The sequence below is a fragment of the Nomascus leucogenys genome, chromosome 16 (assembly GCF_006542625.1).
Source record: "Nomascus leucogenys isolate Asia chromosome 16, Asia_NLE_v1, whole genome shotgun sequence".
In the NCBI taxonomy this organism is placed as follows: Eukaryota; Metazoa; Chordata; class Mammalia; order Primates; family Hylobatidae; genus Nomascus; species Nomascus leucogenys.
The window spans coordinates 84,059,777-84,077,713 of NC_044396.1; the positions used below are offsets into that span (position 1 = coordinate 84,059,777).

General features: G+C 36.6%; 1 protein-coding gene across 6 annotated transcripts in view; it reads left to right on the top strand.

Annotated features, from left to right (window-relative positions):
- The window catches only part of EFR3A (EFR3 homolog A), a 110,313-nt gene that overhangs the window by 74,101 nt on the left and 18,275 nt on the right, over positions 1-17,937 (top strand). For 5 of the 6 annotated variants that reach the window (XM_030794961.1, XM_030794962.1, XM_030794965.1 and 2 more), the window contains exons 13-18: positions 1,318-1,490; positions 1,817-1,892; positions 6,945-7,106; positions 7,731-7,862; positions 8,993-9,060; positions 10,352-10,479. In XM_030794961.1, the coding sequence (XP_030650821.1) occupies positions 1,318-1,490; positions 1,817-1,892; positions 6,945-7,106; positions 7,731-7,862; positions 8,993-9,060; positions 10,352-10,479 (739 nt within the window). Of the gene's footprint in view, positions 1-1,317; positions 1,491-1,816; positions 1,893-6,944; positions 7,107-7,730; positions 7,863-8,992; positions 9,061-10,351; positions 10,480-11,458; positions 11,510-17,937 lie in introns of all 6 variants that reach the window. The other variant, XM_030794966.1, reaches the window with a different exon arrangement.

Sequence of the window (17,937 nt, forward strand, 5' to 3'; positions counted from 1 at the left end):
TGATCCTAAGCCTTTATTGATATTAGATAAATTCCCTAAGTAAATTATTTTGCCTTGCCATCCTGATTATACCATATAATCAACTGAATGAATATCTACATGGTATGCTTCAAATGTTTAATAGCTGTCGGGCGCGGTGGCTAACGCCTGTAGTCCCAGCACTTCGGGAGGCCAAGGCAGGTGGATCACGAGGTCAGGAGATTGAGATCATCCTGGCTAACACGGTGAAACCCCGTCTCTACTAAAAATACAAAAAATTAGCCAGGCGTGGTGGCAGGCGCCTGTAGTCCCAGCTACTCGGGAGGCTGAGGCAGGAGCATGGTGTGAACCCGGGAGGCGGTGCTTGCAGTGAGCGGAGACCACGTGCCACTGCACTCCAGCCTGGGTGACAGAGCGAGACTCCGTCTCAAAAAAAAAAAAAAATTAAATAGCATTTAAGTATATTCTCTTTTAAAGTTTTATATTTAGAAGATATCAATATACTCTTAAATGTCAAATCAAGTAACTAAGTACAGCTCTCCAAAATGAAAACATATTCCTGTTAACCAACTGCCTACTTTAAAATGAAAGAATAATTTGCGGCCGGGCGCGGTGGCTCACGCTTGTAATCCCAGCACTTTGGGAGGCCGAGGCGGGCGGATCACGAGGTCAGGAGATCGAGACCACGGTGAAACCCCGTCTCTACTAAAAATACAAAAAAATTAGCCGGGCGTGGTGGCGGGCGCCTGTAGTCCCAGCTACTCGGAGAGGCTGAGGCAGGAGAATGGCGTGAACCCCGGAGGCGGAGCTTGCAGTGAGCCGAGATCGCGCCACTGCACTCCAGCCTGGGTGACAGAGCGAGACTCCGTCTCAAAAAAAAAAAAAAAAAAAAAAAAAAAAAAAAAAAAAGAAAGAATAATTTGCAAACTTAAATTTAAAATTTGCAGGTCTTACTTTTACTGTTTGTCACCTAAGCTCCTTATATGTTTTGTACTAACCTTAACCTCTCTGAGCCTCAGTTTCTCCTTATGAATGGAGATTCACTAGTGTCTACCTTACAGGGATATGGTGAGGACAAAGTTAATACATATGCAGTGCTTAGAATCATGCCTAACACATGGTAAATATATGCTATTATTAACTTTATTCTCCTCATGAATGATGTTTTTGTAAATTCAGCAAAATCCTTCATTAGTTTGCACATTTCCTGTATGTCTTTTCTCCAGGCTTCTGTCCATATTTTCTTTCCTAAGTTTATGGTTCTTATAAAACAATATGAGAATTTTACAAAAAAAGGACTCATGACAAAAGGTTGTTTGTTTTCTTCTCGATAATCAGGTGACCTCTGGATACAAAGCAAAAACGATTGTTACTGCACTGCCAGGGTCTTTCCTGGATCCTTTGTTATCACCATCTCTCATGGAAGATTATGAACTGAGACAGTTGGTCTTGGAAGTAATGCATAATCTCATGGATCGCCATGACAATAGGGCAAAGCTTCGAGGGATCAGGTAATATGCCATTTTGAAATGGACCTAATGATAATGTTTTTAAATTGCTAAATTAGTGTATTTAACTATTGTGATTTTTAAAAATCTAGCATGTTCAGGTTTTATTAATCCAGAATTTTATTTAATTGGTATTGAGATAATTTAATCAATATATTTTAAGATAGCAGATTTTTGGAGGGCACGTATGTACTCTTCAGAAGCAATTCAGTAGTATCATTACATACAGGCTCATCAAACTCTTAAGTATAAATACGGTTTTCCATATAAGATGTGATATTGTAAATAAATGTGCTATTGATTAAAAATGATATATTGATTGTCTCTAGAATAATACCGGATGTAGCTGACCTAAAGATAAAAAGAGAAAAAATTTGTAGACAAGACACAAGTTTCATGAAAAAGGTAAGACATCTTCTAAAAAAATAAATGCATAGTGTAAATTACAGCCATTTGAATTGTTAGGTGGTTTTGTATTGATCTGCAACCTTGAAATGAAGCCATAGAATTTTGAATTTGAAAGACCTGAAGACGCCATCTTCAGCCTCCCTCAAGTATAACATTCCTGGCAGTGTCTCCTCCAGCCTGTGTTTGAACATTGTATTGCTGGGCTGCTGTAGTAGTTCTAAATTTCTTCTCTGAGTAAAACGTCTTCCTATAATTCTTGCCCTGGCAATCCTCTCCCACTAAAAATCACACATACTGATTCCTCATTTAGCAGCTCTTTTATAGACAGCTTCAAGTTTCTGAAAATAGCTATCACCATCGAATAAATTAACTGTGGTGAATTTTTACTATTAGGCATTGTTTTCTACACTATTTGGGATATAAAGATGAGTTGGGCAGGATCTCTTCCCCTAAACCTAATAATGGTTTTAGCTGGATTTTCATGATAATTTTAATTCTGTATAGGTCTACTGGCAAATGGCTGAATTTAGAAAATTATGATATTTATGGTTATTTGCATATTGAGTAAACTTTCTGTGCAGTTATTATTCGTCCAAAGCTTGGGCACCTAGTATTTGCCAGACACTGAGTCAACATTGAGAGATACGATAACCATGACACTGCCAGCTGCTCTTATAACTAACACAGTATTGCCAGCTAAGGGAGCCTGTTTTTAGAGGTGCGATGAGCCACGTAGGAAGCTAGGTGCAGAGACCTGTAATCTATGTTCTTTTTTGCCTCTTTACTAGACCGTGCTTTCTCCCTGACACCGTCTTTAATGTTGCTATCTCTACCATTACTATTGATTGCTGTGTTTCAAGTTAACTCCATTTTAAAACTTCATTTGAAAAATAATTTACAAAATATCACCCTTCCTAAATTAATGTGATTCCTTGAATAAAATATTTAAGTGAGGTCGGCCGGGCACGGTGGCTCATGCCTGTAATCCCAGCACTTTGGGAGGCCAAGGCAGGTGGATCACGAGGTCAGGAGATCGGGACCATACTGGCTAACACAGTGAAACCTCGTCTCTACTAAAAATAAAAAATAAAAAATAAAAATTAGCTGGGTGTGGTGGTGGGTTCCTGTAGTCCTAGCTGCTCTGGAGGCTGAAGCAGGAGAATGGCATGAATCCGGGAGGCGGAGCTTGCAAGTGAGCCGAGATCGCGCCACTGTACTCCAGCCTGGGCGACAGAGCGAGACTCTGTCTCAAAAAAAAAAAAAAAAAAAAAAAAAATTTTAAGTGAGGCTATACTGTATATCAAAAAACTGGTTACTAAATAGGACAGTTACATTAATTCTTCTCAATTTTTATTTTTTATTTCTTTATATCACCTAATGAAAGAAGTTATTCTACATAACAAAGAACTTCAAACAATTTTTTAAAATATTTTTTATTGACAAATTATAAGTATACATTTATGGGATACAATATGATGTTTTGATTATATGTGTATAATGTGGAAAGTTTAAATCCAGCTAATTAACATATTCATTTTCTTGCTTACGTATCTTTTTTTATGGTGACATATTTGAAATTTACTCTCTTAGTTATTTTGAAATATACAATACACTATTATTGACTATAGTCACTGCTGTGCAATAGATCTCAAAACTTAACTCCTTCTATCTGTCTGAAACCTTGTAACTTTTGATCAATAATCTCTCCATACCCTCCTCCTCGCTCTCAGGCCCCAGCTCTTGCTAACCACCATTCTCTACTTCTGTGAGTTCAACTTTTTTAGATTCCACATGTAAGTGAGATTATGCAGTATTTCTTGTGACTGACTTGTTTGACTTAGCATAACGTCCTCCAGGTTCATCCATATTGTCACAAATGAAATAATTTTCTTCTAGTGTAAGGCTGAATAGTATTTCATTGTATATATATATATATATATATATATACTACATTTTCTTTATCCATTCATCTGTTGATGGACACTTAGGCTGATTCCATACTGAGGAACTTTTAATCATTACTGATATAATGAATTTTGAAAACTCAAATGATAGCTGATTTTTGAGTTTTTGACTTTATACAATGACATTAAACAGTCATGAACATTGAGACTGGATTTCATTTTATCCGTTGTGAGTTATAGAAATAATACTTCTGCTGTTTATTTTGCTAGTCAACCAATTTGAAAGGTTGTAGTTTAACGGCAAGATTAGACTATTATTTCATGTTAGATTTTGAATCGTTAAACTGTTCTCTGAATTAGTTATTCCTCTGTTTTATAATTCAAAATAACTTTCCTTGCTAAGCGTTTGTTATCATTAATGTAAACCATTCCTTTTTGGGTCTTTCTCTTTAGAAGCAATGCGTTCACACTTTTTTTCCTTTGTCAAAATTTTATTTTTATAATTTAACACTATTTTTCATTTACCTTGCAATTTGTTTTATCAGTAAAATGTTGTTTGATTTTCATATGAGACCTTAACTAGCAACTCAGAGAAGTTCCTGCAAAGAACTAAAGAAAAAAAATTGGGTTCTGTAGCCACAGGATGATGAGGACTGGCCTTAGTTAAGAGAATCCTAGTTTAGCATAGACAGTATATTTTCTGTGTTAACATTGTTTAGGCAACTGTGTCTTAGATTACTACCCAGCCTAAAACGACTGCATCTGAATGTTGTAGGGACATCTTATATACGGAGTCTGTTTGAAAAAAAACAGTTCCAGGGCTGGAATCCCTTATACATTGGGAGGTATCACTTCACCTGTAATTTCCTAGTGAAGCGTATTCTTCCAGAGAAAGCAGCTGCCACCACTGAGTCTGTGACTGAGTATATAGTATGTAGTTTCTCACCATGTGAAAGAGCTCTTGTTAATGTTTCACCAAATCAAGGAATTACGTAGAAAAGAGTACTTTTTATTGTGAAATATATAATATATGGGAATTATTACTTTAATTATTTTAAGGTGAACAACAGTATAACCAAAAGCATCCCACATGTTCTGTCTTCTGCGTAACTCCATCCTCTCCCCTACAGGTAATCACTATCATTGCTCTGACTTTGATGGAAATTGACTCCTTCGAGTTTTTTTTACAGTTTGGTAACCTAAATATACATTATGTCCTTGAACTATATTGTTTAGTTTTGCCAGTTTTTATAATTTGGGTGAAAGGAACTATATATTATATATTCTTTTAAGTTTAGTTTTTTTTATTCAGCTCTATTTTGGTAAAATTCCTCCATCTGTGGCTTTAATAGTATTCCATGATATGAATATACCACTAATTTTCTTTTGTTGGCAGACATTTGAATTGTTTCCAGTTACTGAGTGTTATGAACTGTGCTCCTAACATGCTCGTACATGTGTTATGCTGTATGTAACTCCCATTTCTCCAAGGCCTGTAGGAGAGGAATTGCTGAGTAATAGGTTATGTATTCTTCAAATTCACTAGATAATGCCATACCAATTTGTAAAGTCATTATACCTATTTGTATTTTTACATTACATATTACAAATTTTTTATTTCATCTAATATGGTGAGTATGTAGTAGGTAATTTTTAAAGACAAACCTGAATTACTTAAGGAACCTGAAGTCTAAATTCTCACATATGTATGCACCACTTTAATGTTTGTTAATGATGTTTAGAACCATAGAATTCAAGAATATTCTTAGGTTTTGAGAGGACCCAATACATAAAGTTTTTTTTTTCCCCACCCAAGTCTAGAAACTATATGTGTTTGAGAGAGAGAAAGAACGAGAGAGACAAACTCTAGATTCAGAAAGGTGGAAACCAAAATAACAACTTCGGAAATAAAGGAATCTGGTGGGTAGCTTTCTATCTGTAGCCAAAAAAGGCTTGCTAACACTATACCACAGATTTATGCAGACTTAACAAGTCAGTCATTGTTACAGCTGGAGAACTACAGGCCTCCTTACTGGGATGGGACCTTAGTGCGTATTAAATAGAGAACAGAGCTGCATACTTGTTACAGACAGGCTGGCTTCAGAAGAGTCTGTGCTGTTCTTGCCCAGTTTCTTTTCCTAAAATGATCAGAAGAACCTTCTGAGAAACAGGCTTGGAATTAAGCCTAAAGTCTCTCCACATGGGAAAAATGAGTGTTCTTACCCCTGCCTGCACATTATAACCACATGGGGAGCTTTATACTTGAAAAATAATGATGCTTGTGCTTTGCCACTGACCAGTTACATCATATTGGAGGAGAGTGGACAGTGGTGAGAAGTGGGGAGGGCAAGAGCATGGTGGTCATTCCAGTTGTCCAGTGATTCCAGTGGACAGTTAGGGTTAAGAGCTAATTGAGTTAATGTCACCATTGTGACTGGAAATGGCATTGCACCTATAACCAGGAATGCTTTAGAAAGGAAAGGCTTTAATAATCTTTATTATAATAATCTTTACTTAGATCAGTCTAGTTTAGGGGAAACCTCTAAGCAATAATCTTTACTTAGATCAGTCTAGTTTAGGGGAAACAGGGGAGTTTCTGTAACCTCTTCCCTGTTAATAGGCTTTAGACTCGCCTTCAGAGACTCCATGCCAAAATGTAACAGAACCTGCAGATGCTCTTCTCTGTACGGCTAACCCACAGCACAGGGATTGTTCCCCAGTCAAGAGAGCCTCAGTACATTTCCTCTCAGTATAATATTCTTTATCATTGCTGAGGCTGTATTGCCAAAGTATCTCTCAGGATTCTGCCATCCATTTCACTTTTTTTCTCAAGTCAGTCCATAATTTGCTTTTGTTTTTTTTCAAATTACTATTAAAAAACATTTTCATTGTTAGCACAGGAACTATTTTTTACTGGTTATTTTTATTTAAGGTTTGTCTTCAACTTTAACATTAGTTTGTAGTTGTATATTAGCATGTTGATTGATATTAATAATTGGAATTTAACCATCTGATCATCAACTTAAATTTCATTTCCATGTAAAGCTATATAGTAACATAGCTACACTGTAAAAGTGTATGTATGTGAAATCTGCCTTTTCTACATTGTAAGCAAAGTTACCTTTTTCCTTTCTTTTTTCCTCAGAATGGGCAACAGCTATATCGGCACATATATTTGGGTTGTAAAGAGGAAGACAATGTTCAGAAAAACTATGAACTACTTTATACTTCTCTTGCTCTTATAACTATTGAACTGGCTAATGAAGAAGTAGTTATTGATCTCATTCGATTGGCCATTGCTTTACAGGTATGCTTTCATAACCATTCACTGCAGAAAACATTTTTTATAAAGCAGACACTATCTTCGAAATGTTGCCTTTATCCAAGGACATGAATTTTAAAAGGGAGGTATCTAGTTGTAAATCTAAAATACTCGAGACTATGATTACATTCTTCATTTATTCCTTTTACATATGTTGCATAGCATCAACTTGTGTGCTAAATATCCTTCAAGGCCATAGGGATATAGTGTGATGAAGAAGACAAACACAGTCCCTGTACCCACACTTCCTACACTGGGGGGGGATAGTCATTAAATAAGAATGACATACATGCAGTTGTTTAATTAGAGTTGCATAAGTGTTATGTGATAGAAGGACAGTATGCAATGGCTATATATGCATGTGTATGTATATATATTTATATGAGAACAGGAAAGGCTTTCCTAGGGAAGAGAGTTTAAGTTGAAAAAATTAACTCTGTTGTAAAAGAACATTTATTTTCCTTTCAGAATTGTTTTAGAAAATAACTTCTGATAAAGTGGCATTTTTGTTAGCTTTCCAAACTACCTGCAGTTTTCCAGTGTAATCAGAGAAAATGCTGGTGAAGTGTAAGAACTTGATCTCTCTGATGTGTTTGTTTCTTATTAAAGGACAGTGCAATTATCAATGAGGATAATTTGCCAATGTTCCATCGTTGTGGAATCATGGCACTGGTTGCAGCATACCTCAACTTTGTAAGTCAGATGATAGCTGTCCCTGCATTTTGCCAGCATGTTAGCAAGGTAATGTATTTAGAAAAGTCCTTAAACTTGAATTTTGTACAAAATTGCTAATTTTATTCCAACGATGATTATTTTTAACTTTGGTGATTATGTATCAAGTTAATTCTATAAAAATATACAGCCAGTAAACTGAAACTACAGCTAAAACTGTAGCTACTGTTTTTATATTTTCTTAGATGCATGTTGTTTTATTATAATAGTTTAATGTAATAGTTGAATGGAATATATGGTTTTCTTCTAGAATACCTTATGTGATTTATTCTATGGCTTTTTTCCTTTGAACCCTTATGACGCTTAGTATCTAAATTTTCTTGAATTATACTCTTTTGTTGTTTATTCTAAACTACTTGAGGCAGATCTCAAAAGTTGAATAATTAATGTGTATCTCAGAGAATTGTCCTGTGTCTTTCAAATATATTTAGTTTTCTTTAGCAGTAACTCTTACATCGTTATTTGCATGACTTAATAAACATTTCAGTGCCCCCAAGTTACCTAGCAGAAAAAGTCCACTTTTAAAGACATCTGTAAGAGAGAACTTTATTTTTCTTAAATTGGAAGCACATCGTTTAGTCCTTGCTAAAGTGTAGGCTTTTAGTGTACTCTAAGAAACAAAACTCATCCATTCATTAATCAGACATTCGAGTGAATATTTAATGCCCACCACTAGAGAAGTAAACACTAGAAAAGCAGAGTACCTCTTGGCTCACAGTTCATTGGAGGAGCCAGACCACACAAGTGCCTGGAGACCTTGTACACAGGCTGCAGAAGGTAATGCGGCAGATGGAGGATGGTGATTTGTAAAGCAATTTCCAAAATAGTGCATTTGAGAAAATAGATATTCTTGCTTTATTATACTAGGCTTAATCAAATGTAATGTGTCATCATTTTTTGCTTTATAGATTATTTTGTTGTCACAGTTTTATCTGCTAAATTTTAAAAATAATAGATGTGAAAACAAAACAAACTTTACATTTGGGCTGTAAACTTAGCTTAAATTCGAAAACAAAGTGATGGTATTTCTTGTAAATGTTTAAAATTGTTTTGTTTTTAAGCTGTTATTCCAAATTTTTATAGCAAGGTCCTGAGGGGTGGGGTTTTTGATTTTTGTTCTGTTTTTGAATATTTTTTAGGTTATTGAAATTCGAACTATGGAAGCCCCTTATTTTCTACCAGAGCATATCTTCAGAGATAAATGCATGTATGTTAATTCTTTACATTTTAAGGATGGGGTACTGACTTGATAAACCAATCAGTAATAATTATAAAGGAGTAAATATTGTTACAATAATTCCTGGTGCTTTATACTAATCATCATTTTGTGTCTGTCATTTAATTCATTTAATTATTTCCCTTGTTATAAAAGGGCCTGCACATTATGGATGTTGACTCATGCACAACATGGAGTCCATCTTGAAAAAATTTTTTAAGAATAAGACTTGGCCGGGTGCAGTGGCTCACGCCTGTAATCCCAGCACTTTGGGAGGCCGAGGCGGGTGGATCACCTGAGGTCAGGAGTTTTAGACCAGCCTGGCCAACATGGCAAAACCCCGTCTCTACTAAAAAATACAAAAATTAGCTGGGTATGGTGGCATGTGCCTGTAGTCCCAGCTACTCAGGAGGCTGAGGCTGGAGAATCGCTTGATCCCAGGAGGCAGAGGTTGCAGTGAGCCGAGATGACACCACTGCACTCCAGCCTGGGCGACAGAGCAAGACTCCATCTCAAAAAAAAAAAAAAAAGAAGAAGAAAACTTACCCCACTTTTTAAAAAATGTTGGATATGTCTCTTAAATATAGCATATTTTATGTTCTCATATGTAAATCATCAAACCTTTAAGAGTACAGTATCCTGTTGAAGACGTTCAGTAATAGGTAACAATACTCAAAATATTGTGGAAGAAAGAATGTATTAAGGAAAATCAGTGTTATTTCCTGCATTATTTCTTGTTCTCTGAAGAAAAGTATATATGTGAATAATACTTTGAACTTTTGGGCTATAAAAGCAGTTTATATTGAAAGCATCAGCGGAAGATACTATCAAGCAGTTTGCAAGGAAAGTGAAACCTTATGTGGGTGGGCAAGTACTTCCTAACACTTAGCTGGCTAATGTGGTTTTCATTAACAATCAGTGGGCTACTGATTTTTTATTTTGTCTCTCAGTACACTTTTTAATTAACATGACAAGCTACACTTAATGTTCTTTATTACTTAAGAAGTAAAGATCAACAGAGTAATATAAGGCTGAATTCACTATTGGAATGTTACTGGGAGAAGAATCACTGCAGAATGCTTAATATATGGGACCACATACTGTGTCGTTTTTAAAGAGCTCAAATTAGTTGCCTAAAATATACTGATTTTTCTGTTACTGCAGTTTACATTTTGTTTATATTTAGAATATCGAGGCTTTTGCTCTAGAATGTTTTGCGTAGTAACTTATTTTTGCTCAGTAATTTAATACTGAATGATGGTTGTTTTGATGAACTTCGCAGGCTTCCAAAATCTTTAGAGAAGCATGAAAAAGATTTGTACTTTCTGACCAACAAGATTGCAGAGTCGCTAGGTGGAAGTGGATATAGTGTTGAGAGATTGTCAGTTCCGTATGTACCACAAGTAACAGGTAAGAGGAGGATAATTAGAACTCTCACTCTGGTGATTGCTTATGTTATAGTAATTTTTTCATTACCCAGTTAGCAATGAAAATTAATTCTGGTGTGTGTCCTTACTGTAGCCCAGCCATTTTCAAATGCTTAAGAGTATTTACTTCTGTTTTTTAATTTTGCTATTGAAAAGCTTCAGTAAATTTCTAACAACATAGGTACGATTTTACCACGAGCAAATCAAGTCCTTGAATATTTATTGTTATAATACTTAATATTTTATTTAATAGTATATTTTGAAGTGAGATCTTTTCTCACTAAATGATATTCTATTTAAGTTATGGAAATTGATGAAAATTGTATAATGATAAGTGATTATTCAGGTTAATGAATTAGGCAACTTTTGTTATTTGAAAGAGTACAGACTGTTGTTATATAAATAAAACTACAAACTTTTTGAGTTAGGGATTTTTTTTTCTCTGTGAACTATATATTTCCTTCTATTTTTCCCATTGCCTGAAATAATTCTGTTTGAAGGCAAAATTGCATAGTGTCTTGTATTCAACTTTTACTGTAAAAATTAAAATCAAAGAATTTATGTCTTATGCTTTCATTTTAATTTGGTGACTATATAAATATTAAATTTTGTAAGTGAATTTGTTCTTTGGGGATAACTCTGTTCTACAAGAGAACCATTTGATTTCACTTAGAAAGATTTCTGGATTAGTCACTACAAGTAGCGCAGTCTTTGTAAATGGCTTTTTTTAATAACATGGATCCAAAATATATACATTTAGTACAGTAATAGTTGTTCATAACAGTCTGAGATGTTAATGAGTACTTTTGCATTTTCTTTTAAATTTTATGCTATAAAAGATTGTGTTCCTCAGGAATTCCTTGAGGAAATAAAAGTGCTAAGAATAAAACATTATTAGAGCTTTATAATTTAAAAAATTTAAAAAAAATTTAAAATATTTTACTCTTATAATTTGAATTTAGCTCTCTTTCCTTCAAGCAAAAAACCTCTTAAACCCAGGCACAAGCACAAAGGTAAATCCAGTTGTCAGTTTGGCCTGCCCTATCCCTCACCTGTCCTCTAGGAAAATAGCTTAATAAAATGTGCCTTTTAGAAAACGGGGCCAGTGGCCTGCATATTTTCTATAATTAGTTTAATTATTATTTTCCTTTATCTTCCTTACAGCCCTAGTTTAGTTTTACCCCTGTTATTTCTTTTTACCCTGTTCCTTTAACTCTTAACAATTTTTAATGAAAGCTCTGGTACTTTTAAAATTTTTAACAAATGGTCTGCACCTCCCTGATTCCTCCCACCCCTAAAAAAGATGTATTCTCTCTTAATGCATCTCTACCAATGACTAGAAGAATTCTGAATATTTTAGTGTCTACTTAATTGTATAACTGCACTACCAGAAATCCTACTAGATTTTTCTGATTTGTAAAGACTGATAGTTTAGAACTGGTCTGTGGCATGAGTATCCTACCTTAATGCAGAAACAGAATAAACAGTGATATTTTATGGGTTACTGAATCTGTAATTAACTTTCCTTTTGCTGTGTAACCATCAGATATTCATTTAAAAAATTCAAGGGACTTAAGAACAATGTATTAAAATAAAAGCAGAACATGTTTAGTTTATTGTGTATCATGCAGTACCCATCATCATCACAATGGTAGCTACCATTTATTATTCATTTTCTTATGTAATTTTCATAATGGTTTGGTGAGGAAGGTAGCATTATCTTTGTTTACAAATGAGGATAGTGAGGCTAAAATTGAATTAAATGATTAGGTGACACCACTAACAGCCTCTCCAGTTAGTTGCTTAATAAATTATTTGATTTCACTATTTTTCAGGGGCTCAAATATTGTTCAGGCATCCAGAAAGATCCAGATTGATTTTTATCATTTATTTCTCTAACTTCTACTGACTGCCTACAATTTAATATATATTAGGCACTGTTATGACTTTCATAGGGTAGAAAGATGTTAAGATGCAATTCTTATCCTCAAGGAATACAATCTAGTGGGAAAAGCAGATGAATGATTGAGACACAGTGATAACTAGATCTAGAGAAAGAATGATGATCTACCTAAAGTTTATTGAACTGTTGATGCCTGGCATCATAATAATGTGGTTGATAAATATTAGCCGATTATTGTATTTTACTTATCTCTAATCAACCTAGAATTCGAATGAATAGTGTGTGTTTAGGCCTGTGCCAAGTACTGCTTTATGAGGGGAAAACAGTAGTGTCCCCCATCTGAATCGTTCAGAGGTACCAGTGGCTTCAGTCAACTCATAGTTATTTAAGTATTAAGTGAGCACCTCCAGTGTGCCAGCTGCTGTGCAAGCAAAAGCCACAATGAACAAGACGGGTAGGTCCCCGCTTTCACAAAGCTCACAGTCTCTGTTAAATGTATTGTTCACTTGAACCACAAAGCACAGCAGATGATTTGGTATTATTCTAGGTGCATAGGAAATAAGTTAATTTCATTATATAATTTTTCTCTAAGAAGATAAATAACCAGGCAATTGTAATATGACTATGCAGCTATGATTAGGGACATTTAGGGTCCTCCAATAGCACGTACAAATATTTAATCCAGGTTTGGCGGGCCAGGAATATCTTCCAGAGGAAAAAGCCTCTAAGATGAGCTTGAAACAGGGGTTAGGTAAGTGAACTGTGCTTCATATGGTAGGTAGTAACAACATGTGTGAAGGAATGAGGTAGGCAAGAACAGGATTTGTTCCATTAATTAATATAGAGTGACGACAGACTTCAGGGAGTGGAGTTAGGAATTGTAAAGCAAGGTGAACTAGTTTGAACTCTGTTCTGAAGGCAATGGAGAAGCATGAGTGATTTTAATCAGAGGATAACATGATCAGAGTTGCATTTTAGAAGCAGTACTTTGGTTGTAATTTTGCAAACTGGAGATGGGGTGACTATTTATTTTGATGGCATCATTAGTCATCCTTAGGAGAAATGACAGTGGCCCATAATAAAGAGGCATCAGTGAGAATACAGAGTACGTAGATTCTAGAAAAATTTATGAGAGAGAATTTATAGGCATTTGATTGGTATAGAGAGACAAGGAGAAAGCCAGGGATTTTTGTCCAGGTTTCTGGCTTGGGCACTGGAGTGAATGGTGTAAAACTGAGGGGACGCATAGGATTTACTTACTATTTCATTTGCTTGTCTTTTTGTATATGTTTTGTTTTTCTGGGAGGGGTGACAGACATGACTGGCGTATTAGTCTGTTTTCACGCTGCTGATAGAGACATACGAGCTACTGGGCAATTTACAAAAGAAGGAGATTTAATTAGACTTACAGTTCCACGTGGCTGGGGAAGGTCTCACAATCATGGCAGAGGGTGAAAGACAATTCTTACATGGCAGTGGCAAGAAAGAATGAGGAAGAAACAAAAGCAGAAACCCCTGATAAACCGATCAGATCTCATGAGACTTACTCACTATCACGAGAATAATGTGGGAAAGACCAACCCTCATGATTCAGTTACCTCCCACTGGGTCCCTCCCACAACAGGTGGGGAATTCTTGAGATGCAATTCAAGTTGAGACTTGGGTGAGGACGCAGCCAAACCATATCAGCTGGGTTCAAGTGAAGAAGGAAAGAAGCACATATTTCAGCTGAAACTCTCTATAAGTAGTTTTGAATCTGGGGTGGTAGAAGGATAGAGTTTTTATTAACAGAAATGAATAGGAAAAAGTGGCTGGTTTTAGAGATAAGCCTCTTGTTGAGTATCTTTGACAGTGGAGCATGCAAGTAAAGTAGCTTGTAGCCAGTTAGGAGATAGGACTGGGTTTTGTGTGAGGGTTAGAAGGTTATGATGAAAATTTTGAAAACAGCAACATAGGGGATTTTGCTAAAGCCTTCAGGGAGGATGACTTCTCACAGTGAAGGCATGGAGAGAAAGAGGATGGAATGGCTTTAGACAGTTCACTTTTCCTGAGGAGAGGCCATGTTGGGAAGGAACGTAAAGCTCCAAAGCTGAAAGTCTCCAGAATGTGAAAGGAAAGTAAGGTAATGTTGGAATGTGGGTGCTAGGAGGTTGGGGGGTGAGAAGGCAGGTAGAGGAGCTTCCAGAGAGGGAAAGGTAACTTGGCACAAATTGCTGAAGCTTCAGAGAAGTAGAAAATTAAGACCTTTCTTTGGATTTTCTTGGAAGGTGATTATTAATCACCTTTGAGACAACACTGTATTTCCTTTTTGTTCCCAATGATTTTGCTGCTCAGTGACCCCTTTCCTGCCCCCATACTTCTCTTTTCTTTTTTATTATTGGCTTCAACATGACTCTCTTTCTGCAACCCCTCAGCTTTCATAAATTAACCCAGAAATTATTTTATAGCCTCCTTTGAGAGAAGCCCTTATTTTCACTTCCAGTGAGACCTTGAAAGTTAATCTGCCTAGATGCTGTAAGCAGATCAGCAGGGATGACCACATACTGCCTTGTGGCAATTCCATTGATGTCTTTATGTCCAGTTATTTGTATCAAAGCATACAATTATGGAGGAAAAGCAAAAAATACAGGGTCTAGGTTAACTCAGCAGTAGCCACATGCAGGATATAAAATATTCTCATCCTGAAAATTCTTGCAAAACAATGTGTCCTGTTTTGTTGCAGTTGAGTATGTACTGATTCTGTACCTTCAGCCTTCATGCAGTAGAACCTGAGTGACTTTTGTATGGGAGATACAAAACCCAGAGTCTCACTGAATTTTGTGCATGGATATATAGGTCAGACATCAATGTACGTGACGGTAGTACAAGGTTGAAGGATGATGGAAGGGAAGTTCATTAATAACCAGTAGTAAGTTTTTGTAGCTCAGAAGAAAGAGGGACACGTAGAAATAATTGGAGTAATGTTTAACACTTTAAGGAAGCGATGTGATGTTCGAATAGGCCTTGAAAGATAAGAATCTCTATAGTGAGGAGGATGGCAAAGAAGGGCAGGTAATGACATGATTCTAGAAAGCAGATATCCCACAGCATGCACAGAGGTTAGAAAATAGGCATCTTTGAGTTGAAGACTAGATTAATTAGGGAAGGTTGAAGTTACTGTTGGTAAGATGAGAGAGCCTAGGATGTCCTTTTAATTCACAAGCAGTTTGGGGGGCACAGCTTGGGGAGTTATGTGGTTAGTGTTTTAAGAAGCTTAGTTAATATGATGGTGACATACAGGTAAAATTGTAGAAACGTCTCTCATTAGGATGGACTGAGTTACTGGTTCTCAACCAAGCGTGAATTTTGCAGTCTTGGGGAAATTTTTAGTTGTCACAGCTAGGACAGAGAGAGGGAATAGGCCTATTGGCATCTAGGGCGTAGAAGCTAGGGATGCTGCTGAACATCTTATAATATAAGGGACAGCTCCCCACAACAGGAGTTATCTGGCCAAAAATGTCCATAGTGTCAAGGTTAAGAAACCCTAGCTAGATTATGCTATAGTAGCAAACAATCCCAAGTTCTTAATGGTTTGAAACAGTAAAGATTTATTTATTGCTCAGACTCGCTGTACATAACTGTTCATCATCCACATTCTGGAATCCAAGCTAATGGAGCTACCACTGTCTGGCACATTACTCATACTGTATTGGCCAGGACTTGTTACAGAACCCCTCCTAACCACAGAGAGGACAGGAATTGCAATCCTGTCACATCCCCAGAAAGAGGCAAACTATAATATTGACTAACAGCATTAGTTACAACCATGGAAGTCTACCTGGGAGTAGAGGAGTAGTCAGTAAGAGAGAAACCAGTTTCTTGCTGATTGCTTTTAATTCTTCAATCTTTGCCCCTTCGGTAAAGTAAAATCACAGTATATACAGAATGGGTTTAGAAAGATGGAGCATAGGCTGGGCACAGTGGCTAACACCTGTAATCCTGGCACTTTGGGAGGCTGAGGTAGGAGGATTGCTTGAAGCCAAGAGTTCAAGACCAGCTTGAGAAAAAAAAAAAAGATACCCTGTCTCTACAAAAAGTTAAAAAATTTAGCTGTTTGATTCCATGTCTTTGCTGTTGTGAGTAGTGCTGCAGTGAACATACACGTGTGCAAAAACCAACACAGGAACAGAAAACCAAATACCACATGTTCTCACTTGTAAGTGGGAGCTAAATGATGAGAACACACAGACACATGGAGGGGAACAATACACACTGGGACCTGTTGGATGGTGGAGGGTGAGAGAAAGGAGAGCATCCAGAAAATAATTAATGGATACTAGACTTAATATATGGGTGATGAAATAATCTGTACAACAAACCCCCATAACACAAATTTACTTGTATAACAAACCTGTGCATGTACCCCTGAACTTAAAAGTTAAAAAAATTAACCAGGCATGGTGGCACGTGCCTGTAGTCCTGACTGCTCGGGAGGCTAAAGTGGGAGAATCACCTGAGCCCAGGAGATTGAGGCTGCAATGAGCTTTGATCACACCACTGTACTCCAGCCAGGGTGACAGAGAAGAGACACTGTCTCAGGAAGAAAAAAAAGAGAGAGAGAGAGAAAGGTGAAGTGTTGCCAGATGATACAGTAACTCTGCTGTTATGCTGATTCTAGACCTGAACTTCCCTACTGTTTTGGGGGAACATTATAGGTGTGTCTGGGTATTGTTCTCCTTATCTCGTCAGGTAGCTGGAGAGGGCCTGGGGCAGTCTGAGCCTGCAATATGAGCCGGCCCTTCCATTTATCTCTGTGTACCATGCATACATTATAATTTAATATGTGCAGTGAGGTAGAAAACCTTGGGAACTCTGCATTAAGCAGTGGGCTGCATTTGTTTAACAATTATAATTAGGACAGAAAATGATCTGTTTTAGAAACAACTCTATTGGTAGTATAGAAGGGAGAAACATACTAGGAAGACCCACTTGAAAGCTATCCTAAGAGTTTAGGTAAGAAAAGATGAAGATTTTGAATGATGGCACTCTTGAAAATAAATAGGACGATGTGGAGATAAAGATGGCTCATTTAGAGATGCAGAATTGGATTTAGAACATGTCAAATAGAATTGATTAATAAGAAATTAGAAATGTTGAACTCAGAAAAGGAGGCGACAGAATCCTGCTTAGTCACACAAGTATTTATAGAGCACTTACTAGGTGCCAGCTGTAACCCTAATAGTACCTGGGAACTCTCTGAGAGAGTTAGAGGTCCTGGGATGTGACCTGGGTGAGTACATTCCTTTTAGGACTGGGAGTAGAACAGTAGCCAACTTGGCATCATTATCACCCTTCCTGAATTCTCTTCTGTATCGTAAAGGAAAAATTGGGAACTATGTTTTTTTTCAGAATCAGAGACTGGCAATGAAAAGCACTCAGAAAAATTTGCAAGTAGAAGAGGAGAAACTATTATCTTTGAAAGGCAGTGTAGCATTCAAATGGGTGGAGATCAGACTAGAAGCTTCCAGAAGCTTGTTGAGAATTACCGTCTCCATGCTG